General features: G+C 43.0%; 1 protein-coding gene across 2 annotated transcripts in view; it reads left to right on the forward strand.

Moving 5' to 3' along the window:
- Window positions 1-445: 445 nt before the first annotated feature.
- Window positions 446-24,781, forward strand: part of Entpd4 (ectonucleoside triphosphate diphosphohydrolase 4) — a 36,500-nt gene continuing 12,164 nt past the window's right edge. For both annotated transcript variants that reach the window (XM_075948910.1, XM_075948911.1), the window contains exons 1-5: window positions 446-606; window positions 18,201-18,305; window positions 19,349-19,546; window positions 20,288-20,493; window positions 23,864-24,014. In XM_075948910.1, the coding sequence (XP_075805025.1) occupies window positions 18,298-18,305; window positions 19,349-19,546; window positions 20,288-20,493; window positions 23,864-24,014 (563 nt within the window). In that variant the 5' untranslated portion in view covers window positions 446-606; window positions 18,201-18,297. The remainder of the gene's footprint in view (window positions 607-18,200; window positions 18,306-19,348; window positions 19,547-20,287; window positions 20,494-23,863; window positions 24,015-24,781) is intronic.

Below are 24,781 nucleotides of genomic sequence, written 5' to 3' on the forward strand. Positions count from 1 at the left end.
GTGAGCAAAAGTACTTGTCATGCAAGCCTTGGTAGCGGGAGTTCAATTCCTGTAACTTGGAGTGGAAGGAGAGAACCTTGTCTAGAAACTTATCCTTGACATGTCCACACGCGAACTGAGGCACAAGTGCCCCCGACCCCGGCCCCAGCCCAACACACAATAATGAATGAATGAATGATAGCGTTCTGGGTTGAGCCACAATGCCTAGGCCTTGCTAGGCTGTGTTACTCCTAGAATCTTCCGCGACACGAAGGAAAGATAAACGGCGGTCTCACCGTCACTTTGCGTCTTGGGGACGACGAGGCACGCGAGAGGAGGCCAGGAGCCGCTAGGACCTCCTTCCCTCAGCCCTGGGGAAGCCCAGTGCTCGGTGCCAATCATCCGGCAGGCCCCGCCCCACGCAGGCCCGTTTTCCCACCTTCCCCAGCGCGCGCGTTCTCGCTCCCTACGTGCGCGCGGCGGCGCGAGCTGTGACGTGACGTTGGCGGGCGCGCGCAGTGTGCCTCTCGGAAAGGAGCGGAACCTCCGGGAAGCTGGTGAGCTGGTGGCCGGGATGCGATGCGCTCATGGCCGCCCGCCCCCCCGGAGCCGCGGCCGGCCCAGCAGGTGAGGCCCGAGTCCCGTGGAGCTAGGGCAAAGGGAGGCCGCGGCCCTGTCCAGCCTTCCCCGCCGCTACATCCGGGCGCCCTGCCTCAGCCCCGTGTCCCCGGTGACAGGTGCTTGTGTCTCCCCCTCCCACCTCCCCCGACACCGTGGCGGATTTCCGGAGATCCCTGAACCCCTGGCGACTGTGGGTTGAGGGAAAAGGGCTGTCGTTCCTGGGGCCGGATGACTCCCATCTGCCGCCCGAAATCTGTCACTGTCGCGTGTATAGCAGCATGTATTTGCTTTGCTCTGCGATTTGGGGAAGTTTCCAGTTAGATTTCCCCGTGGAAAAATGGAGCTGACCGGGAGATAAGAGTGATGGTGCACGGTTGTGATCCTCAACTTGAGCCATGCGAGGACTCCTTTTAAAGGGACAAGTCTCCCCTTCTCAGGACTATAACCCCAGAACCTGCAGGGCGCTGCAGACCCCAGCTAGGTGAACACAGGTGCAGAGACCATATGCCACTAGAAAACAAGAGATGCTTTCTAATTCAAGACCTGCATGCTACACAGTGAACGAGAGGTCAATAACAGTTCTAAATTAGACACCCCGTTAACGTTAGGGTGCGGTCTTTAATGTATTCAACTTTTATGAGGGAAAATTACCTAAATCTCTATTCTCAGAGAGCCCTAACATCGGCATGGTGTTATGTGTGAGTTGTCTTTGTTTCTAGTTTGCTAATTGTTTGACATAGTTGCAGAACTATGCTCATTTATATAAGTAGTTTGGTTTTTTTATTTTTACTTTTTGCTTATCTTAATGTTGACTTACTACCTATGTTCAAAGTATTATTACTGTATATGGTGTGACTGGATGATGTGTGTTTGTGTGTGTGTGAGAGAGAGAGAGAGAGAGAGAGAGAGAGAGAGAGAGAGAGAGAGAGAGAGAGAGAGACATTTCTCACCCGGGTCTGGAGTTTAGAGGACAACTTTCTAGAGGTTCTAGGAAATGAACTCAAATAGTTAGGCTTGGGCAGTAAACGCTTTTACCTGTTGAACTATCTTGCCAGCCTCTTCCACCTGTTTTAATTGCTTGTTGAACTCATAGCCTACATTCTTTTGTTTTGTTTTTCAAGACAGGGTTTCTCTGTGTAGCCCTGGCTGTCCTGGAACTAGCTCTTGTAGACCAGGCTGGCCTCAAACTCACAGAGATCCACCTGCCTTTGCCTCCCGAGTGCTGGGATTAAAGGTGTGCGCCACCACTGCCTGGCAATAGCTTACATTCTTTTAGACCTATCAGGGAATGTGTGATCTGAGACTTTGAGAGGAGACAAACATGGGAATTGATCTAAGGCTCTGTCTTCTCTATGTATTTGTTTAGTATGTTTATTTAAAATAGGCTACACCCGAATCATGAGATTTGAAGTGCTGGAAGACAATTAGAAAGTATAGCAAGCTAAATCTAGATTTAAAAAAAAAACAATACCCAGTGGCCTTGAAAGACGTGTACTAGTGCAAGCAGGATGTGAGAAGGGAGAAGTGTTACTAAAAGCTAGAGACCAATATTAGACGAGCTTGTGTAGAACAGTCCCACCTTGCCAGAGCAAAGAGATATTGAGTGAGGCAAGAACATGTTGTTGATATACAGTATCGGAACAGTTGATGGAGTGAGGATTTCAAGTACTACACAGAGGAGTTGTTATTGATCTGCCGGCTTCCAGGTTTCTCTTTGGTCATACGTTGAAGGTAGTGTTTCATAAAGAGTGTTTACACTAAAAGCAGAGCGACTTACCACGAGCTCTGTCTTGAAGTAGCGTTGTCTGCTGTGGTCACCTTAGATGTGTGGGATGCCTGATGAAGAATTGAGAGGATCCTGGAGCTGGGGAGGTGCATGGTTGGTAAGGTGTTTGCTGTGAAAGTGTAAGGACCCAAGTTCACATCCCAGCCCTTGGGGGAGGATGGGAAGCATTGGGAACCAGCCTCGCCTGCCTATTGGTGAGCTCCAGGTTCAGTGAGAGGCCTTGTTTCAGGAATTAAAGTGGAGATTGAGAAGACTCCTGATGTTGGCCTGGCCTGTGTACACATGTGCATGTGCACACTCACGCATAAACAAACACATGTGAACATACAGATACAAAAGAATTAACAGAACTTGATGGATGATGAAATGTTGGTACAGGAAAAGTGAGCCTCAAAGCATGTTCGTGGTGATACCTCTTACAACTGGAGAATTCAGAAGTTGATGTATTTTACCTACACTTAGCTTAACTGAGTTTAAGGTCTCAGGACTTTAATAAACTGAATATATGGACCTGGGACTGGAGGAAAATCATTCTGGTGGAGACCGCAGAGCTGGTGCAGGGAAAGTGTGGTCTGGAGAAGGCCATTCGCAGTGCTGACCATGGTAGTATGTGAGTAGTAGGAAAAGATTGACCAGGACGTGCTACTTAAACTGACCCTTGGACATGAATATGGAAGAAACACGGAGCATGCGTGCAGCTCTGTCCATCTTCAAGTGTTCTGCTGTGCTTTCGCCAACAGCTGAGTCACTTGTGCACAGCAGCCTCCACCTCCGAGAGCCCTGGCAGACAGTCATTTCTTACGAGCTCTTCTGTGTTTGCAATTGTTCAAGGCTCTCCTTTAATCCTTTGGTATTTAAATGATTCTGTTTTGAAACACTTCACCTCATCTCAAGCTTACTAGATCAGAAGTTAGACTCTCCTAGACTAACCTGGATTTGATTGGTAATATTCAGACGTGCTGTGATTGTTAGTATCTGTTGTTGACTTGGTTGGATTGAGAAATGGCTCAGAGTGAAGGCATGCCACCCTCAGCCATGTCTGTGAGGGGGATTGGCAGAGCAGATTACTTCACTCTGGATCTGAGGTACTACCCAATAGGCTAGGTACATCAATGGAGTCTGAAGGGGAAAAGGAGGCAGCCAGTTAGGGCTAGCTCAGCATTCTCTTTCTGTGCCCTCTTTATACTTCCTGGCTGCCATGCTGTGTGCTGCTCTGCCATGACCTCTGAAACTGTGAGCTAAAATGAGTCCTTGCACTGTAAAAGGCTTTCTCCCAGGGGCTTATCACGGAATGAAGAGTCAGACTAACCCAAGTCCCGTAATACTTGCTTACTATGTCTGTGTTTTTCACCAAATAAGCTTCAAGGCTGATGTGAATCTTTTTTTTTTTTCATAATGGGAGAGACAGGGCTGAAGAGATGGCTCAGCAGTTAACAGCACTAGCTGTTCTTCCAGAGGACCAAGATTCAATTTCTTGCACCTACATAGCAGCTCACATCTGTCTGTAACTCCGGTTCCAGGGGATCTGACACCCTTCCGTAGACATAATGGGAGAGACCCACCAAAAAATTGCTGCATGGACCAGATGGGCTTTGTCTTTGTCACTGTTTTGTTGTTGTGAAGAAATACTATGACCAAAGCAATTACTTTTATTGTTTTTATTGAGCTATACATTTCTCCTTCCTTCCTCCCTTCTCCCCTTCTCCCCTTCCCCTGCCCATCACGTTCCCAGTTTATGCAGGAGATCTTGTCTTTTTTCTCTCTTAGGGTTCTCTTTGTTGTTTAGGTTCTCTGGGGTTGTGGACTGTAGGTTTTATGTTTAATATCCACTTATGAGTGAGTACATACTACATTTGTCTTTCTGGGCCTGGGTTACCTCACTCATGTTTTTTTCTAGTTCTGTCCATTTATTTGTGAATTTCAAGATGTCTTTTTTTTTTTTGACTGCTGAGTAGTACTCCATTGTGTTAAATGTACCACATTTTCCTTATCTGCTTTTTTGGTTGAGGGGTATCTAGGTTGTTTCCAGGTTCTGGCTATTACGAATAATGCTGCTATGAACATAGCTGAGCAAATGTCCTTGTAAAATTGAACATCCTTTGGGTATATGCTCAAAAGTGGTATTGCTGAGTCTTGAGGTAGATTGATTCCTAATTTTCTGAGAAACCGCCATACTGATTTCCAAAGTGGCTGTACAAGTTTGCACTCCCACCAACAATGGAGGAGTGTTCCCTTTACCCCACAGCCTCTCCAGCTTAAGCTGTAGTCAGTGTTTTTGATCTTGGCCATTCTGACAGGTGTGAGATGGTATCTCAGAGTTGTTTTGATTTGCATTTCTCTGATGGCTAAAGAAGTTGAACATTTCCTTAAGTGTCTTTAGCTATTTGAGATTCTTCTGTTGACATTATTTGTTTAGATCTGTACCCAATTTTTAAATTGGATTATTTGGTACTTAAGGGTCCAGTTTCTTGAGTTATTTATATATATTGGAGATCAGTCCTCTGTCGGATGTGGGGTTGGTGAACATCTTTTCCCATTCTGTAGGCTGCCATTTTGTCTTGTTGACTGTCTTTTGCTTTGCAGAAACTTTTCAGTTTTAGAAGGTTCCATTTATTAATTGTTGCTCTTAGTGTCTGTGCTACTAGTGTTATATTTAGGAAGTGGTCTCCTGTGCCAATGATTTCAAGAATACTTCCCACTTTTGCTTCTATGAGGTTCAGTGTGGTTGGTTTTATGTTGAGGTCTTTGACCTACTTGGACTTGAGTTTTTTGCATGATGATAGGTATGGATCTGTTTGCCTTCTTCTACATGTCAGCATCCAGTTTTACCAACACCATTTGTTGAAGATGCTTTCTTTTTTCCATTTTCCATTTTTAGCTTCTTTGTCAAAAGTCAGATGTTCATAGGTGTGTGATTGATAATTGGTCTTCGATTTGGTTCCATTGGTCCTCCTGTCTGTTTTTATGCCAATACCAGGCCGTTTTCAGCACTGTAGCTCAGTGGTAGAATTTGAAGTCAGGGATGGTGATGCCTCCAGAAATTCCTTTATTGTACAGGATGGTTTTGGCTATCCTGGTTTTTTGTTTTTCATAAGAAGTCAAGTATTGTTTTTTCAAGGTCTGTGAAAAATTTTGCTGGGATTTGGGTGGTACTGTGTTGAATCTGTAGATTGCTTTTGGTAAGATTGCAATTTTTACTATGTTAATCCTGCCTATCCAAGAGCATAGAAGATCATTCTGTTTTCTCATGCCTTCTTTGATTTCTTTCTTCAAAGATTTAAAGTTCTTGTCATAAAAGTTCTTCACTTGTTTGGTTAGAGTTACCTCAAGATATTTTATATTATTTGTTGCTATTGTAAAGGGTGATGTTTTTCTGATTTCTTTCTGAGCCCGTTTAGGATCTGTATATAGGAGGGCTACTGATTTTTTTGAGTTAATCTTGTATCCTGTTACATTACTGAAAGTGTTTATCAGTTTGTAGGAGTTCCCTGCTAGAATTTTTGGGGTCACACACATATATATATATATATATATATATATATATATATATATATATATATATATATCGTTAGCAAATAATGAAAGTTTGACTTCTTTTCCAATTTGTATTTCCTTGATCTCCTTTTGCTGTCTTATTGCTCTAGCTAGAACTTCAACTACTATGTTGAATAGATAAGGAGAGAGTGGACAGCCTTTTCTTGTTCCTGATTTCAGTGGGATAGTTTTGAGTTTCTCCCCGTTTAGTTTGATGTTGACTGTTGGCCTGCTGTATATTGCCTTTATTATGTTTAGTATGTTCCTGTTCTCTCCAAGGCCTTTATCATGAAGGGATGTTGAATTTTGTCAAAGGCTTTTTCATCATCTAATGAGATGATCATGTGTTTTGATTTGTTTTTTTTTTCAATTTGTTTATATGGATTACGTTGATAGATTTTCATATGTTGAAACATCTTTAAATCTCTGTGATAAAGCCTACTTTTCATGATGATTTTTCTGATGTGTTCTTGGATTTGGTTTGCCAGTAGTTTATTGAGTATTTTTGAATCAATATTCATGAGTGAGATTGGTCTGTAATTCTCTTTCTTAGTAGTGTCTTTGCGTGGTTTGGGTAACTGTAGCCTCATAAAAAGGGTTTGGCAATATTCCTTCTCTTTCTATTGTGTGGAACAATTTGAAGGAGTCTTAGTATTCTTTGTAGTTCTTGTAGAATTCTGCGTTGAAACCATCTGACTTTTTTTTTTGGTTGGGCGACTTTTGGTGACTGTTTCTATTTCCTTAGTGGTTATAGGTTTATTTAATTTGCTTATCTGGTCTTGATTTAATTTTGGTATGTGGTACTTAATCCAGAAAATTTTCCATTTCCTTTAAGTTTTTCAATTTTATGGAGTATAGGTTTTTGAAATATGGCCTGATGATTCTCTGAATTTCCTCTGTATCTGTTGTTATGTTCCCCTTTTTATTTCTGATTTTGTTAATTTGGATATTTTCTCTCTGACTTTAGGTTAGTTTGGATAAAGGTTTGTCTATTTTGTTGATTTTCTCGAAGAACAAACTCTGTCTCATTGATTCTTTGTACTGTTTTCTTTGTTTCTATTTTGTTGGTCTCAGCTCTCAATTTGATTATTTCCTGTAGTCTAGACCTCCTGGGTGAGTTTGCTTCTTTTTGTTCTAGAGCTTTCAGGTGTTGTATTAAGTCACTAATGTAGGATTTTTCCAGCTTCTTTATGTAGGCATTTAGTGCTATGAACTTTCCTCTTAGCACTGCTTTCATTGTGTCCCATAGATTTGAGTATGTTGTGCAGTCATTCTCATTGAATTTTAAGAAGTTTTTAATTTCTTTATTTTATCCTTGACCCAGTGGTGGTTCATTCAAGCATTGTTCAGTTTTCATGTGTTTGTGACTTTCTGCAATTAGTGTTGTTGAATTCTAACTTTAAGCCATGATGATCCTAATAAGACATGGGGTTATTCCAATTTTTTTGTATCTGTTGAGATTTGCTTTGTTACCGAGTATGTAGTCGATTTTGGAGAAGATTCCATGAGGTGCCAAGAAGAAGGTATATTCTTTTGTGTTTGGGTGAAATGGTCTATTTATGTCTATTAAACCCATTTGAGTCATAACATCTATTAGTTCCTTTATTTCTCTGTTTAGTTTCTGTCTGGCAGACCTTCCCAGTGGTGAGAGTTGGGTATTAAAGTTCCCACTATTAATGTGTGGGGTTTGATGTGTAATTTAAACTTCAGTAATGTCTCTTTTATGAATGAGGGTGCCCTTGTATTTGGGGCATAGATGTTCAGTATTGAGATGTCATCTTGATGTATTTTTCCTGTGAAGAATATGAAATGGTGTTCTCATCTCTTCCAACTAACTTTAGTTTGAAGTCTATTTTGTTAGATATTAGGATAACTACACCAGCTTGTTTCTTAGGTACATTTGATTGAAAAGTCTTTTCACACCCCTTTACTCTGAGGTCATATCTGTTTTTGTAATTGAAGTATATTTCTTGTATGCAGCAGAAGGATGGATTGTATTTTAGTATCCAGTCTGCTAGCCTGTGTCTTTTTATAGGCGGTTTGAGTCCATTGATATTCAGGGATTTTAATGACCAGTGTTGCTAGTTCCTGTTATTTTGTTGTAGTTGTTGTTGTTGGTGGTGGTGATATTATGTGTGTTTCTCTTTTTTGGGATTTGCTGGTATGGGATTATCTATTTTCTGTGTTTTTGTGGGTATAGCTCACTTCCTTGGTTGGAGTTTTCCTTCTAGTACTTTCTGTAGGGCTGGATTTGTGACTAGGTATTGATTTAATCTGACTTTGTCATGGAATATCTTGTTTTCTCTGTTATTGATTGAAAGCTTTGTTGGATATAGTAGTCTGGGCTAGAATCTGTGGTCTCTTAGTGTCTGCATGACTCCTGACAGGACCTTCTGGTTTCATTGTCTCCATTGAGAAGTTGAGTGCAATTCTGATAGGTCTGCCTTTATGTATTACTTGGCCTTTTTCCTTTACAGCTCTTATAGTTTTTCTTTATTCTGTATGTTAGTGTTTTATTATATGGCAAGGTAGAAAAATTTTCTTCTATGATTTTGTTGAATATATTTTCTGTGCCTTTGAACTGGGTTTCTTCTCCTTCTTCGATTCCTATTCTTCTTGGGTTTGTTTGTTTGTTTTTTTCATGGTGTCACAGATTTCCTGGATATTTTGTGCTAAGGATTTGTTGGATTTAACATTTTCTTTGACCAAGGTATCTGTTTCACTTATCATATCTTCAACACCTGAGATTCTCTCTTTCATCTCTTGTGTTCTGTTGTTTATGCTTGCTTCTGTAGTTCCTGATCATTTACCCAGATTTTCCATTTCCAGACTGCCCTTATTTTGTGTTTTCTTTATTGTCTCTATTTCCCTTTTCAAGTCTTGAACTGTTTCTTTCACCTGTTTGATTGCTTTTTCTTGATTTTCTTTAAGAGATTTGTTGATTTCTTCCAATTTTTTTGTTTGTCTTTTCCTCCACTTTAACGGAATTTTTAATTTCCTCTGTAAAGACCTCATTCATCTTAATAAAGTTATTTTTAAGGTCTTTTTTTTCTGCTTCATCTGTGTTAAGATGCTCAGGTCTTGCTGTTGTAGAACCCACTAGTTCCTGGTGGTGCTGGATTGCTCTTTATGCCATCGAGTATGTTCTTACCCTGTTGTCTACCCTTCTCTTCCTCCAACTGGAACAGGTGGAGCCTGTGTTTCAGAGGTGTCTCTAACCCTCCAAGTGGTGTAGTTGGGATCTGTGGCTCCTTTGATCATTTCTTCAGGTGAAAGCAGGGTAGCGCCTTCTCTAATTGTTTCTCCAGTTGCCCATAGCCAGGGACTCAGATGGGCGTTCCTCCTGGTGCAGTCAGAGGCTATTGTTCCTAGGTTGCTTCTCCAGTTGCAGTCAGGATTGAGGCTGAGACTCCTGGAGGCCACCCTCAGTGACAAACTTTCTCCAACAAAGCCACACCTTCTAATCCTTCTCAAATAGTGCTACTCCCTAATGATTAAGCATCCAATACAATAAAGCCATTTTTATTTAAACTACCACAGGCTTTATTCTGCCAGGGAGAACCCTGAAGCTAAAATTACAAAGGTGCAATTTAGAACTTGTTTGAAATAGCATTATTAGGTGTTTGCATGCCTGAACTCTGGTGTCAGGATTCCTCATGCTCAAGCAGCAATTGGAATTTACATCTTAAGATCAAGTTACAGGATTGTGACTTCTTGGCAACAATCAGCCTTACATGTGTCCTAACTGAAAGTAATAAGTAATTTATGAACTGACATTTTTGTCAAAATCCTCTCATGCATTAAAAAAAAATCCTGGGGATGAAGAGTTTCAATCACTCAGTGATTAAGAGTGCTTGCTGCTTTTCCAGAGAATTCAGAGTTAGTTCCCACATTAGGTGGCTCATAACCACTCCAGCTTCAAGGGATTTCATGCCCCCTTCTGACTGCCATAGGCGCGTGCACACATACACATAAAGAAAAATAAAATAAATCTTTTTTAAAAGAAAAAGAAAATCCTAAGACAAATACCAGATGCCATAAAGTTTGCTAAGTATGCTGAGTTTTTAGAAATATATTCTCCTTTCTTGACCCCACCCAGATTCTTCTCCACCTCCACCTCTGGCTGGTACCAGCCTTCTTAGGCTCTGAGTGCACATAGCCAAGAGTCCATAGAATTTAACATTGCTGTTAGTTGCTTTCTCCATCATTTCTTGGATATTAGTATTGTTTGGGATTTGGTTTGTTTGTCCTTATGGTTATGTTCATAGTGCTGAGCCATTAATGACTTCTCCCATGACTAATTTATGTTTAATAGAAGCTTTAGCAATGTTCTTTTCATTGGTTCTTAGCTCAACTATCACACAACTGTCATCGATTCTTTTGTACTCAGATTTCAGTTCCTATGTCTTCAGGTTTTTTTGAATTTTTTAAAATTTATTTTTCTTTTATGTTTGTGAATGTTTTCCCTGCATCTATGTCTGCACTACATGAATGTCTGATGCCCATAGAGATCAGAAGAAGTCAAAAGCATTGAATCCTCTAGAACTGGAGTTACAGGTGTTTGGGAGCCACCATGTGGGTGCTGGGACTGGAACCCAGGTCCTCTGCAAGGGGAAGAAGTGTTCTTAGCTGCTGAACCATCTTTCCAGCCCTAGTCTTGAGTTTTTCAAGTAATCTTTCTTCATATTTCCAAAAGAGGGAAGGCACCAGTCACAGGTAGTTTGTCAAAAGTAATTCCATGGTTTGTTTTGATGATGAAATTAATATATGCATTTTGAAAACATGGGTGAGCCTAGGGAACAAAGTACAGATTGTCAGGTATCTGATTGCCACTCAGAAATAAACAACACTGTTAACATTGTTTCCCATGTTTCTTCTCTGTGTAGTGAAGCCTTCTCATTTGTACATGGTGGTGCTCTTGACAGTCAAGTATAGAGCGACACCATCACCTTTAATAGTCATATTTTGTCCCGTGTGTAAACATGCCCTCACCACCATAAATCACATTAGCTTTCCATGTGTTTTTATAGTGCTGGGAAGGAACCCAGGGTCTTGCACTTGCAAGGCATATATACATCCACTGAGTGTCATCTCCAACCTTGCAGTAGACAGCAGGACAATGTTTTGTACATGTTTCAGTCAAATTTCATCCTATTATTTCCCAAGGGTAAGTTTCTAGACATATAGACATATATATATATATATATATATATATATATATATATATATATATGTATATGTATATAGACATTGAGCCTGTCTATTGATGGAGGAAGGTCATTGGCTAATAAAGGAACTGCCTTAGCTCATTTCATTGGTTAGAAGATAGGTGGGAGGAGTAAACAGAACAAAACGCTGAGAGGAAGAGGAAGTGAGGTCAGACTCGACAGCTCTCCTCTCGGGAGCAGACGCCTCAGAGAGAGACGCCATGCCCTGCTCCCAGGCAGACACACGCGATGAAGCTCCGACCTAGAATCTTCCCGGTAAGACCGGTGCTCACAGATTATTAGAGATGGGTTGATCGGTATATCAGAATTAGCCAGTAAGGGCCAGAGCTAAAGGGCCAAGCAGTGATTAAATGAATACAGTGTCTGTGTAATTATTTCGGGGCATAAACTAGCCGAGCAGGCGGCTGGGGTGTTGGGGACGCAGCCCCGCTGCCCTTATTACTACAAATGGCACCCAGACTTGTGGACAACTGAACCCACTGAAAGCCTGAGAAAGCTTGGGAAAGAGTAAAGCATGTTTTCTTGATTGCGACAATTTCTCTGGTCTACTTTGCTTGCTAGAGGCAAGCAAGCGCCTCATCTAAGAGAGGCTTCCTGACTCAGCTTTAGCTGCAAAACCCTGCAGCTCATTAAGAGGTCCTGCCACGAAACACTTAAACGGTGTTGACGAAAAGCTGAACGCATGCTTTTCGGTTTTCAGCCATAGCAGGAAAAAAACTGTGCTGTTTAAAAATGCCAGCTTTCTGGGCTGTCCTGCCAGGGCAAACTCTGACTTTTACGCAGGCGGTTGGTGCGGTTTGCAAGCACAGGCTGCTGAAACTCGCTTGCTGGCAGGGACCTTGAAACACTGTAGACTTGTGGCGCTGAATGCGGCTCTGGCTGGTACCTCAGCCACAAGGTTGGAATGGCAGAAAGCTAAGGAATGGGCTGGATCCAGCCGTCAAAGCCACGCCTTTAGTCCTACTGAGATTGCTTGGTAAATTAAAGGCTCATGTGGTCAAAAAACAGAGAGATATACAGTAAAGAGAGATTCAAAGACAATGAAAATTTCTAAATGGTTTAAAGTGTGTTAAAAATATATGCAAGCTGAAAGTTGAAGTTCTTAAAGCAAAAAACAAAAAAATGAAGAGAGTTGTTGTGTGTGGTAGTACACGCCTTTAATCCCAACACTTGGGAGGCAGAGGGAGATAGACCTCTGTGACTTCAAGGTGTGGTAGCACACGCCTTTAATCCCAGTGCCTAAAAGGCAGAGACAAACAGATCTCTGTGAGTTCAAGGTGTAATAGGAAACACCTTTAATCCCAATGCCTGGGAGGCAGAGACAGGTGGATCTCTGAGAGTTCAAAGACAGCCTGGTAGTGCTCCTGGATAGTAAAAAATTGCAGATTCACAATAGGACAGATTCAGACCACTAAATGAGTCACACTGTTGGATGAATGTACATAGGCTTGGGAGAGAGAAGAAAAAGAATATAGAGAATAAAGTTAATGGTTAAAAAAAAAGGTAAAGTCTTTAAAGAGACAGAGTACAGATAGTTAAGAGATTAAAAGAAATAAAAAAATAAGCCACGTAAAAATGGAAAATTCACAGAGAGTCTGGATTATGTACATTGTGTTTTCTTTAAAATTTTTGACTGTGAAGGAGCTAAGTACAGAGAGACATTTCATTATATGGGCTGCCAAGTGGAACCAGAACAGATATCATGAGGGTATGACTTCAGAATTTGGGTCTAAGGATATGATGCTTTGGAGAGAGTCTTCTTTTGTTTTCACAGAGGATGAGACTCTATGGATTTCTTCTATCCCAGTTTGGTATCATAGACCACGCCCTCCTGAAAGGTTGATGTGAACACCCTCAAAAAATTACTTCACTCAACTGCCAACTGAGATGACCCTGGCACACAGGTTATACCATGAAAGACCTAATTAACGCCGCCCCCATTCAGCAGGAAGCAGTTTGGAGAGAAATAACTGCGCCCATATTCCCAAAAAATGTTTATAAATGTTCTTTTACATTTAAAGGGGGATATGATATAGGACTTTTCATGACAATGAGACACTCCGTTCCTGGCAGCACCAGTCTACTTCAAGAGGAAGATGGGCATCGAAGAGGCACCTTATGTAGTTTGATAGCCATTTGGGCAAGAAACTGCTCTTGCCTGGACTATTGCATAAACTGGACACAGAGAACCCGCAGAAAGAGGACTACTGAACTTGCCTAAGGTGAAATGATCTTTAGGGGTTCCTGATTCATGAAAGAGTCTGCGAGACATTCTGCAGGACACAACAGATAGTGACTGAACTGACTTTGAATTTTCCTGCTTTATGGAAATGTCTGCTGGATAACATGGGCCTGAAGGCTGAAGATGGATGCCCCAATGGTACAGAGGAACTTTGGGTGACTGTCCAGGCAGTGAGATGTCTCTGTCATTTCTCGAGTTTTAAAAGTTGCTTTTTTCTTGTTTGCTTAGGTAGTATTGTATCTTTCTGGAGTCTTTGATGGAGTTAAGGTTAGTTATAGTTATAGTTTTCCTTAGTTATGATAAAAATTATTGTAATTTTTACTTGATAACTGTTTTGTTATATGTAATTTTGCTATGTTAAAGTTAAAGCCTTCCTTTTTTTTTGTTTAAACCGAAAAAGGGGAAATGATGGAGGAAGGTCATTGGCTAATAAAGGAACTGCCTTGGCCCATTTTATTGGTTAGGACATAGGTAGGTGGAGTAAACAGAACAGAATGCCGGGAGGAAGAGGAAGTGAGGTCAGACTCGACAGCTCTCCTCTCGGGAGCAGACACCTCAGCAGAGACGCCATGCTCCCCGCTCCAGGGAAGATGCACGCTATGAAGCTCCGACCCAGGATGGACTTAGGCTAGAATCTTCCCAGTAAGACCGGTGCTATACAGATGATAAGAAATGGGCTAGTCCAGGTGCGAGAGTTAGCCTAGAAGAGGCTAGATATAATGGGCCAAGCGGTGATTAAATGAATACAGTTTGTGTGTTGTTATTTCGGGGCAAAAGCTAGCCAAGCAGGCGGCTGGGGTGTTGGGGACACAGCCCCGCCGCCGCTCCTTATTACTACAAATGGCGCCCAATGTGGGGCTCGAACCCACGACCCTGAGATTAAGAGTCTCATGCTCTACCGACTGAGCTAGCTGGGCTCAAATGCCCCAAGGTTAGTACCTGCTCAGATTCTAGCCAACTGTACTTTATAATCCCAACTCCTTACTCCTAAAACTTTTATGAGTCTAATAGCTGTCAGGTCTTGTTTTCCTTCTGTCTCTCTGGATACCCTGAAGTTGCATCATTTCTCACGTTAACGTCTATTATCCTTGCCTGTTTTTGTGTTAGTGCATGTTTTATTACTTCATGTGACTGCTTTATAAGTAAAGAATGACTACCTTTTTTAGTAAAAAAGAAAAATTACTTTTATTGCTTTTAACTATGTGTGTGTGTGTGTGTGTGTGTGTGTGTGTGTATGTATGTATGTATGCATGTGGGTATGTGTGCATGAATGGGGGTGCCTTTGGAGGTTTCTGCCATCAGAACTCTGGGCATCAGACCCCTGGAACTGGAATTACAGACTCTTCAATGTGGGTTCTCGGGACTGAATCTGGGTCCTCTGAAAGATCAACCAGTGCTCTTAACCACTGAGCCATCTCTCCAGCCTCAAAAAGGTTACCTTTCGTCTCAAGCGACACATGTTATCTTCCCAAGCTATGTATGTGTGTTTGAGAAGGGTTTGTTGTTGTTTTAACATATGGAAGGTTTAAAATTATATTTTCTCTCTTTTGTGGTATGAGGTATTGCTATCATTTGGAGAAAGGCCTTAATTCTTTTAAGATTCTGTCAATATTTGCTTATATTATCACTTTTCCTTTTAATGGGTATTTTAAATATTTAAATCTTTAGGGCATTCAATTTCTCACTATATTAAAATGCTTTTAAAAGTTTTTTTGTTGTTGTTTTTCAAGACAGGGTTTCTCTGTAGCTGTACATTAAAACTAATTTAAAACGTCTCATTACTTGAAATACTTTTTAAATTTTATATGAATTTTTAAAATGTTTTTAACTACATTTATTTATTTGCACAGTGCAAATGGGGTGTGTGTGTGTTTCTTTATAGTTCTCACTCCTAGCCATTAGTTGTTATCGCTGTGTAACAGACATTTGTCCTTGCCTGGGAAGGCCTTGTAAGGAGAAGTCAACAACTCTGTAACCCCAGAGTCCCCTGCTATGTTAGAGGGGCTCCTCGAGGCTCATGCTCCCTTTGTGCCCCAGGGCTGTAGGAATCCCACCCGAAGACCCAAAAGAGGGATATTCTACAGAAGCTGAGGAATCCACAGTTTGCATTTGGCGTGGGAGCCTTTTAAGGCCCATGATGCTGTCTGAAGAGGTTTTTGCTGTGATGGCCATGTCCAATGCTGGCACAGGCAATGCAGAAGCAATGTGTGCTCTTGAGCACTTAGAATGAGGCTAGTGCAATGAAGATCTCAAACATTTTATATTTCCATTAATTTTATTATCATTATTATCTGTTCTAGTGGGCATAAACCTAGAGCTTCACCCATGCTAGGCAAACACTTCAACTGTGCTATATCCTCAGCCTACTTTTTACTTTTTATCGGAAGCAGGGCTTCTCTAGCTTCCCCAGGCTACTCCTGCATTCACTCCATCGCCCAGGTAGACAGCTGGAGTTACAAGCCTGTGCTGCCACGTCTGGATGAAATGTTTCATTTAGTTCCTTTAAATAGCCCCACATAGCAGGCAGCTGCTTTATGAGCCACACAGGTCTTGGGGGCCTTCTTCCACATCTGAGGAGTTAGGACTTTTTCCCTCAGTAAGAGAGAAACATAGGGAACAGTGGTTTCTCTTTGATTTGAAAAGAGCCTTTTTCTTCCCAGAACTCTGACCCTTGCCACCTTGTTAGGCCCTTTCCCATAGCTGGGTGACTTGAATGCAGCAGTCAGCTCAGGGTCCCATGTGACATCATTCTAGAGCAGGAATCCCAGCATGAGAGAAATGGAGACTCCACATGCTTGGTGCGTTAGAGGACAGGGCGGCAGTGTGAGTCCCACACTGGATCCCAGCCTCACCTCTCTGCCTCATCTGTGAGACATCACAGTAGCGTTCCCTGCCCAAAGGGGTGTTAGGAGACTGGATAACCGTGAGCACTCTTGTGGGTATTTAGCAATACTGTGCCAGGTGTGGTGACACGTCTTTAATCCCAGCTCTCAGGATCTACAGAGTCAGTTCCAGGATGACCATGGCTGTGTAGAGAGACCTTGTCTCAAAAAACAAACAAAAGCACCAAAAAGGTCAATGTTAAAGGAGAAAACTCAAGGATGAGAGCTGGATGGAAAATAATATGTGTGTTTACTGATCCTTTAGAAGGTGACATTGAGTAAAAACCTGAAGGAGGTCAGGTGTTAAGCTTTAAGGATTGCTCCAAAGCAGAGGGCAGGGAGGCCACAGGCCAGAGTGAGTCACTCCTAGAAGCTGGTGGGGGCTGCTAGTACATCTGGGATGCTGGTAAAAGAGGTGAGCAGGTGGTGAGGTCAGAGCCTGCAGGGCTGGAAGTCACAGGATTGCCTTCGGCATTTGTCTGAAGAACTTGGGTCACTGGAAGATATTGAGTCCTGGCCTGTCTTCATGTAGGAAACAGTACAGAGAAAAGGAGAGTGTCTGGACTGGAATCATAAGTGGACAGGTTTTAGGTAAGCAGGAGTTCAGAGAAGGATTCTAAGAAGTTGGATGGGGAATATGGTGATACTGGGAATTAGAGGAGCCTGGCATGAGAATCAGGACAGAGGAGAGCGTGGCTAGGATTACATAGAATGGGGAGTGTGGTCTTAGCAACGTGGATCATGGTTGTGCAGTATCCAGATGGAGATCCTGGCGATTGAAGGTGGATGGTGCATGATTCAGAAGAGGAGCTGGGTTGAAGAAGCAAGTTATCTAATAAGTGTTGTGGTTATGAAGTTGAGCCAGAAGCATTAAATTAAGGGGGAATGGAGTCAAAGCAGGAGTCATTGAGTTAGGAAAGAATGGAGCCTAGGCAGAACTTTGGGGGACTCAAGAACAGGCAGCTTTGGTACAGAGCCAAGGATCCCCCACAGGATGGCAGAGCTGAGAAGCTGACTGGGCTGTGGAAGGCCTCGGAGGCCCCAGGAGGTGAAGACAAGGAGAACTTTGCAACCATCTTCAGACTCCAGCAGCTTGGAAGAGTCCCTGGTGTTGTGACATGAGGGCTGAGGCCTGGAGGAGTGAGGATGGTGACAGGATGGAGCACTGTCAGGGACAGGACACGTCACACTAAACTTTGTACAGCAAAGCAGAGTAGTCCATCAAGTGAATGCATGCTTCCAATTGAGTTCCCCACCTCCAAATCTTCCTTAACATTTCAGTGCTATAATTACTTCATGCCCTGTTGTCAGGGTTTCTGTCCTACCTGGTTTCCGTAATCATTAAGTCCCAAAGAAATCACATAGAGGTCTACATTAGTTCTAAACTGATTGACCTATTAGCTCAGACTTCTTATTAACTCTTATAACTTATAGTAGCCTATTATTCTTGTCTCTGTTAGCCATATGGCTCAGTACCTTATTCAGCAAGGCCGTCACATCTTACTTCTACTGTGGCTGGGACACACCTGTGACCAAGCTTTCCTCTTCCCAGAATTCTGTTCTCATTGACCCGCCTCTACTTCCTGTCTGGTTGTCCCACCTATACTTCCTGCCTGGCTACTGGCCAATCAGTGTTTATTTAAAATATAATTGACAGAATACAGACCATTATCCCTCAGCAATGCCATGAAAATTTGAGATTATAGGGATGCTTGGAGTAATAACTTGTACCACTCTTAGTATCTCTTGACTGAGGTCTGTATCTCTAGCAGCATGAAATTGGTGTACAAACATGTTGCTCTAACCCAGTGGTCTCCACATAGGGATCACAGTCAGATGATGTGTGGCTGGGTTTAACCATGTACTTTGTAGAACCACAGACATTTTATTTGATTTCACTGTTCTTGATTTTTCTCACCCTGAAACAGGGAAGCTCTGGCTCCATGAAGACCCTAGCTCTCATTTTGTCTTTGTGTGTGACAAGAACTGACTCCCACAACATTGCCTGGTCCGCGGCCTTTCAGTATGGGAAGGTGAGTGATGAGCCTTGTCACTAGCCTGTAAACCCTGAGATTTTGGTGCTGAAGAAATAATGGGTCTTAAGAGAGAAGTGTTTGAAGTTGTGTTATACTGCTCTAAAGCCATTGGTCTTGCAGAGCCCAACACGGCCCTTGTCCAGAAAGAATGGAGCCAGGTGAGCTCTGGAAGGGTTAGTGTAAATTGCAGTCTCAGCAAGCACATGGTATCTTGTGATGTTATATTAGCATAGGATAGCTGTCTAGAGCCTCTGAGGAAGGCAGATGCCATGGAGTGTCCTCACAACTCTTAGGAAGGGAATTTCCAGTGGGCTGGCAGTGTACTCCTTCAGCGAGAGATTTTAGTCCATAAAGGACTTTTTAACACAAAGATAGAAAGTATGAAGTAATGAAACTTACCCTAAAGGCAGTGCCTGCTGATGGCTCTACAGTTTGCTTCTTTTTCATGACATAAATTGAATCCTTCCTGTTTATAAAACATGTCTCAGGGGACTCTTTCTGAAATCAGAGTTCCCTTATTGACTTCATTATGGCAATACTGTCTTTCCCATTATTGGGCCATTGGGGAGAAATTTACTCTAGAATTGCTTGTTAAGAAAACCTCACTTCTCCTAAGCCATTGGCTCATTAATACGCAATGTGTCATCCACTAGGCTGCTGGCATTTATGGGGTGGCTTATAGCTTGCTGTTTCTGTGTCCTCAGTCTCCCTTGGTGTCCTCATTCTTAAACTGGTTTCACTATAGATTTCTGTGTTTATCTGGATAAACTTATGAACGAGATTTCTTTTTGGAAAAAGGCAGGAAATTTTGTAATACCCCCAAGAAAGGGGGACATGCGGAATATCATAACCAGCAGGGCGTCGTTCTCATTATGCCACGTTATAGTAATGTGCTCCATAACCAAACAGCAACCTGGAGCATGGGAAGAGCAGGCTCCAGCAGACAGCAGGCAGGGGGAGCGCGTGCTGAACACCTATTCAGGTGAGGCCAGGTCTCATCTAAGTATGTTGTTTTAAAATCTGTTTCTTCGGAATTTCAGGATCGGCATTTCCTGTCTCTTTCCTGCTTCTTGGCATTTTAGCATCTCTCCAGCGGGCTGTCCTCGATTCCTAAACACCAGTTTACGCCAGATCATCGTCGTTAGCATCCTGGCTGCAGCTGTGTCCCTTCTGTACCTCTCTGTTGTCATCATACGCAGCAAGTATGGGTGGCTGTCGAAGGACAAGAAATTTCAAAGGTAAGAGATAAAGATTTGTTCTAGAAGGAATTCACACCTTCTGGCCGACTGTGTTCCAGCAGCTGTAACAGAACACAGGGCAGTGTAAAAGCTGCAGAGTTGTTTTCTTGGTAGCTCTCAAGGCTGAGAAGTCCTAGGTTTCAGTAAAGTTTGTATCTGGTGAAAGCCATGTCCTAGCTCACATGGTGGGAAGGGGTGGGGTAGCTCTGAGGTCTCCCTCCTCCCAGAGGACAGTGCTGCCCTCGTGGTTAGACTAGCAGCAAACTAACATCAGAGGGACAGGAACGGTCAGCTCTGGCACTGTCCTGTTATGGCTGGACTGGCATATAAGGAGCATGTGGCTGTGAGAACTGGGCCCTGTGCTGACTGCCTGCTAGGAAATTAGCCTTCATGGACGTACTTGACAGCTGGCTGCAGGGAAGGCCCTGGGATAGGACAGTCAGGAGCTCCTTCTGCCTGTTTTAAACTGCCTTCTGAGTTAATGTTTGAACTTTGGAAACAGTTTTCTCTCTGGAGCCTGTAGCTGTGTTAAGGAGAAGTTAGCACAGACCTGAATGAGGGCTCCCTGTGGGCAGCCTTTGTTTGGTCTTCCTTTTACTCATCATCTGGCCATGATGGAGTGCCAGAGAGAGAGCATTACACACCATGGCAGTCGTGATGTGGTACTTCTGTAGGGCGTCTTCTCTGTTAGAGTGGGCCGTACTCTGTTTAAGTGACAACACTTGTGTGTTTCTGAACAAGGTACTTGGCCCGAGTCACAGACGTTGAGGCTACCGACACCAACAACCCCAACGTGAACTATGGCATTGTGGTGGACTGCGGCAGTAGCGGCTCTCGGATATTTGTCTATTGCTGGCCTCGGCACAACGGCAATCCTCATGATCTGCTGGACATCAGACAGATGAGGGACAAAAACCGAAAGCCAGTGGTGATGAAAATTAAACCTGGTACGTGATAAGAATGTCTGAGGACTGGCACCAGGTTCTGGGCTCCAGTATCCTGTGATACCGCTCATGTCCTCTCCTCTCTTCTCACCCCACACTGCCTTGCCCTCTTCTGAGCTCGAGACAGAGCCTAATGGCTGCCTTTGTTTCCTTTCCTATTTCCTTTTCTGTCTGTTCTGTGTATGTAGCCAACATCTTGATCAAACCTCCACAGCCTGTGTCCCTTTGGTCACCTGTGACCATCATCACTGTAGCCCCATGATGTCTGCTCACATGCTAGTTAACATTGTTGTGGAGGTTTTGTTCTTTGTTTTTCCTATTTGGTAGTTCTTCCTTAAAGATAGACATTTTCAATAACTTCTAACAATGTGTACTTTAAATATTAGCATATTATTTGTTTAAATATTGGTATGTATTAGTGATATTTTTAAAAAGTACTACCCAGATATCTGTCTTCCTTCCTTGCCTACCCTTTTTCTCTTCTCTTTCCTCTCTCCTTCCCTACCTCCCTTGCCCCTTTCTCTTTCTTTTCTGGTTGTGGTATTGATATTAAGGGTCACATATGTTAGACAAGTACTCTACCCCAAGCTATATCCCCACCACTCTTTCTTTTTGAGACATTATCCTACTAAGGTACCCAGGCTGACCTTCAGCATCCAGTCCTTCTGCCTCAGGTCACTAGGCTCCATTTACTCAAATGTATTTTTTTTTGTTTTTTTCGAGACAGGGTTTCTCTGTGGTTTTGGAGCCTGTCCTGGAACTAGCTCTGTAGACCAGGCTGGTCTCGAACTCACAGAGATCCGCCTGCCTCTGCCTCCCGAGTGCTGGGATTAAAGGCGTGCGCCACCACGGCCCGGCCCAAATGTATTTTTATGTCCTAGATTATTCATAAGGGTAACCTTGGGACTTAAAAAAGTGAATGTAAATACACCCAGTGTTTAAAGATTTCTAAACCAGTGTAACATTGTGAAGTCGAGTCTTGACTTCCTCACTGAATGATTTAAACAGCAGTCTCTCACCTTCTCAGGATCTCCGCCTTGCCCATGGCTGGCACCATGTCAGAAGCATTGGGAATGGAGCATTTTCAAGTGGGCTATCTCATGCCCAATATTTAATAAGATCTGATTTAAGATAGTAGGCTGTAGAACGTAACAGAAACATCTATCTTTCACTTGTGTGTGAGTACCTAAATATTAAATGCAGACTATCCAATGAATTTATCTTTTTAAATGTTAGAAAGACAAAAAGAAATGGTAAGTGTTCAGAGATGGACGTGCTAGTTGCTCCCTCTGATTGTTGCTCTTTGCTCATGTATCTGATCATCATGCTATACCCCATAAGTACAGATAATTGTAATGTGACATAAAAAGTTTAAAGTAGAATATTGATAAGTAATAATCAATAAAGCTTATTACCTTCTATCTGAGAAGCATAAATAACATCAATGGATTTCCATAAATAGGGATTTTAATATTTAGTAGTAACTTAATTTTCCATTATTTTGTATGTATGCTTAATAGAGAAACATCTTCAGGGTTAAAATAATAAAAGTATAATCATATAAAAATTTACCAAGAGACTCAGAACTCAAGCTCAGTAGAACACTTTGCCTTTTTCCAAGCCTCACACGACAGCCCCCAGCACTAACTGTACACCTCCATGGAGAGCAGGAAACCCATGTCCTCATGGAAGTGCACCAGGATCTCAGTCACAGCAGGCTCAGCATGGTTCTGCCTCACAGGGTGGATCAGCTGAGCGACGCTGCCCCATTGAGGTGTACGCTAGAAGCTCAGCCAGTCTGGCGTAGCATCGTCCTTGTCCAATAGACCTCACTGTGCCTTTTTATAGCAATGCTCTGTCTTGACTCCTAGTCTCCCAGAATTAATATAAACAAGCCTCTAAGCATTTAAAAAATAGGTTCTGGTTAGTTTGGGATTTGGTTTTCTACTGAAATAGCTCTGTGTGCAGAGTCAAAGTTTTGCCTTTTACTCCATTTTCTGCTGATTCCTTTCACTCACCGTCTTGAGGGGTCTACAGTTCTGTAATGTGTGAAGTAAGAAACTGTGGGACTTCTCAGGCCCCCGTTGTTTTGATAGTGTAGGGTCAGTGACAGCTGTAAATACTCAGTTTCTTTTTAAAAAGGTGCATTTGCTTGTCATGTGTGTGTCTGAGTGCATGTATGTTCATATGTGAGTGCTTAGGGAGGCCAGAATAGGGCGGTGGAACCCCTGGAGCTGGTGTTACAGATGGTTGTGAGCTACCATGTGGGTGCTGGGAACCAAACCTAGGTCCTCTGCAAGGGCAGTCTGTGCTCTCACTGCTGAGCCATCTCTCCAGCTCCCACTCACTTTTAGTAGAAAACACTGAAGAGATGTTCTGAGTGCTCCACTTGCCGGGCACTGTCGGTGCTGGGATAGGAACTGAACAAGATGTAGTGTGTGCCCTTGGCCAGTTGTAATGAGACAGGTGAGTAATTTGGTGTGGTGACTAGATAGCCAGCAGCAGGGTGAGCACGGGCTGTCAGCACAGCTAGTCTCCATCGGGGTTCTACTAAGTAAGACTTCTGTGGAAGACGGAGTTGTTAGATAGGCATGTATAAGCTGGCTGGGTAAAGGAGGTAGGGGAAGAGAAGGCTCTTTCTGCTGGGGACTCAGAGGCCTGAAGGCCACAGTAGGTTACATTACCAGAAGTGTTAGTTCACTGCTTTGAGATGGGAGGAAGGGACTGGGGAGGAAACAAGGATGGGCCATTGTGTGAGTAGCTATGTATCACTAAGTTGAGTTTGTCTGAGTTGGCTAGAGGAGCCATAGAAGGGTTTAAAATAGAAACGAAGCACCCTTGGGGTAGGAGAAGGAGGGGTCGGTGGAGCCTGGAAGGTAGTTGGCTACACTAGGCCAGCAGCAGATGGTAGTGTCCAAAGAAACAAGGAGAGCAGAAGTAGAACAGCAGCAGAGGCAGATCTGTAGGACCAGTTGCAGAACACGTGTCATGTTCGGGGTGTCTGTGAGGACAAGCCGTGCTATGTGCATTAGACAGCCATTGTGAACTGACCTGAAGGTTGGGAGTGCACTGGCGGCTGGTGCTACAATCTGAAGACCTATGGTGTGTGGATGGTGTTGCAGCCATTGGAGTTTGCCTGAGGAGAAAGGAACACATTTCTCAAGGGCAAGAATATGCTTCTGTGTGGGACGCGTAAAAGATGCTAGTTGGATAAGTATCCATGAAAGAAGAGGGCGTGTAACAACCCTTCATGCCTCAGCAGAGTGTGGGGAAGCAGAGGAACAGGCAGAACTAGAATTCAGACTCAGCACACTGAAGAAATTTACTCTTAGCTCTGCCCCGTCCCTGCTAAGCAGACTCTCCCTTTCTGCAGGCATCTCAGAATTTGCTACCTCTCCAGAAAAAGTCAGCGATTACATTTCTCCACTTCTGAACTTTGCTGCAGAACATGTGCCACGGGCAAAACACAAAGAGACACCTCTCTACATTCTCTGCACTGCTGGAATGAGAGTCCTTCCTGAAAGGTGATCTGCCTGGAGGGTGGACCTTGGGAGGGGCGGCTTGCTGCTCTCTTCTCCATCACTGTTATCATCAGACACTGAAAATCCTTTCTTGAGTCTGGACTAGTCTCAGAGCTATTCTCTTAAACCTCACCAAAGAGTTTCTAATCTACTTATTTGTGATTAAAATAATAAGGTTAACTTTGTGGGGCTTGGGGGCAGAGTCACCCGTAGCGAGTCTTTTTCTGTCCTGCCAGCTCCCAAATAATGACATGGAGACTGCTTATTAATTTTGAAAGCTCTACCTTAGCTTAGGCTTGTTCCTAACTAGCTCTTATAACTTAAATTAACCCATTTATATATTAATCTATGTTCTATCACATGGAGTTACCTTTCTTCAGTCTTGTACCTCCTATTTCCTTTCCCCATCTCCTGACATCTCCTGCGTGTCTAGATTCCTCCTCTTCTTTTCTCTCCCTGGAAATCCCACCTATATCTCCTGCCTAGCTACTGGCCGTTCAGCTTTTTATTTCAACAATCACAGCAATACACCTTTGCACAGTGTACAAATATCCTACAACAGCCTCGTATCCCAGGTTGGCCCCAAACTAAATATGTAGCTGTGTTTGACCTTAAATTTCCAATCCTTCTACCTACTTCCACCTCCTGCGTGCTAGGGTTATGGGCTTTTATCACCGTGCCCAGTTTATACAGTGCTGGTGTCGGAACTTGGGGCCTGGTACATGCTAGACAAGCATTCTTCCCAGTAAGCCAAGAATCACTTGATTTAC

The sequence above is a fragment of the Microtus pennsylvanicus genome, chromosome 15 (genome assembly GCF_037038515.1).
Source record: "Microtus pennsylvanicus isolate mMicPen1 chromosome 15, mMicPen1.hap1, whole genome shotgun sequence".
NCBI classification, from domain to species: domain Eukaryota; kingdom Metazoa; phylum Chordata; class Mammalia; order Rodentia; family Cricetidae; genus Microtus; species Microtus pennsylvanicus.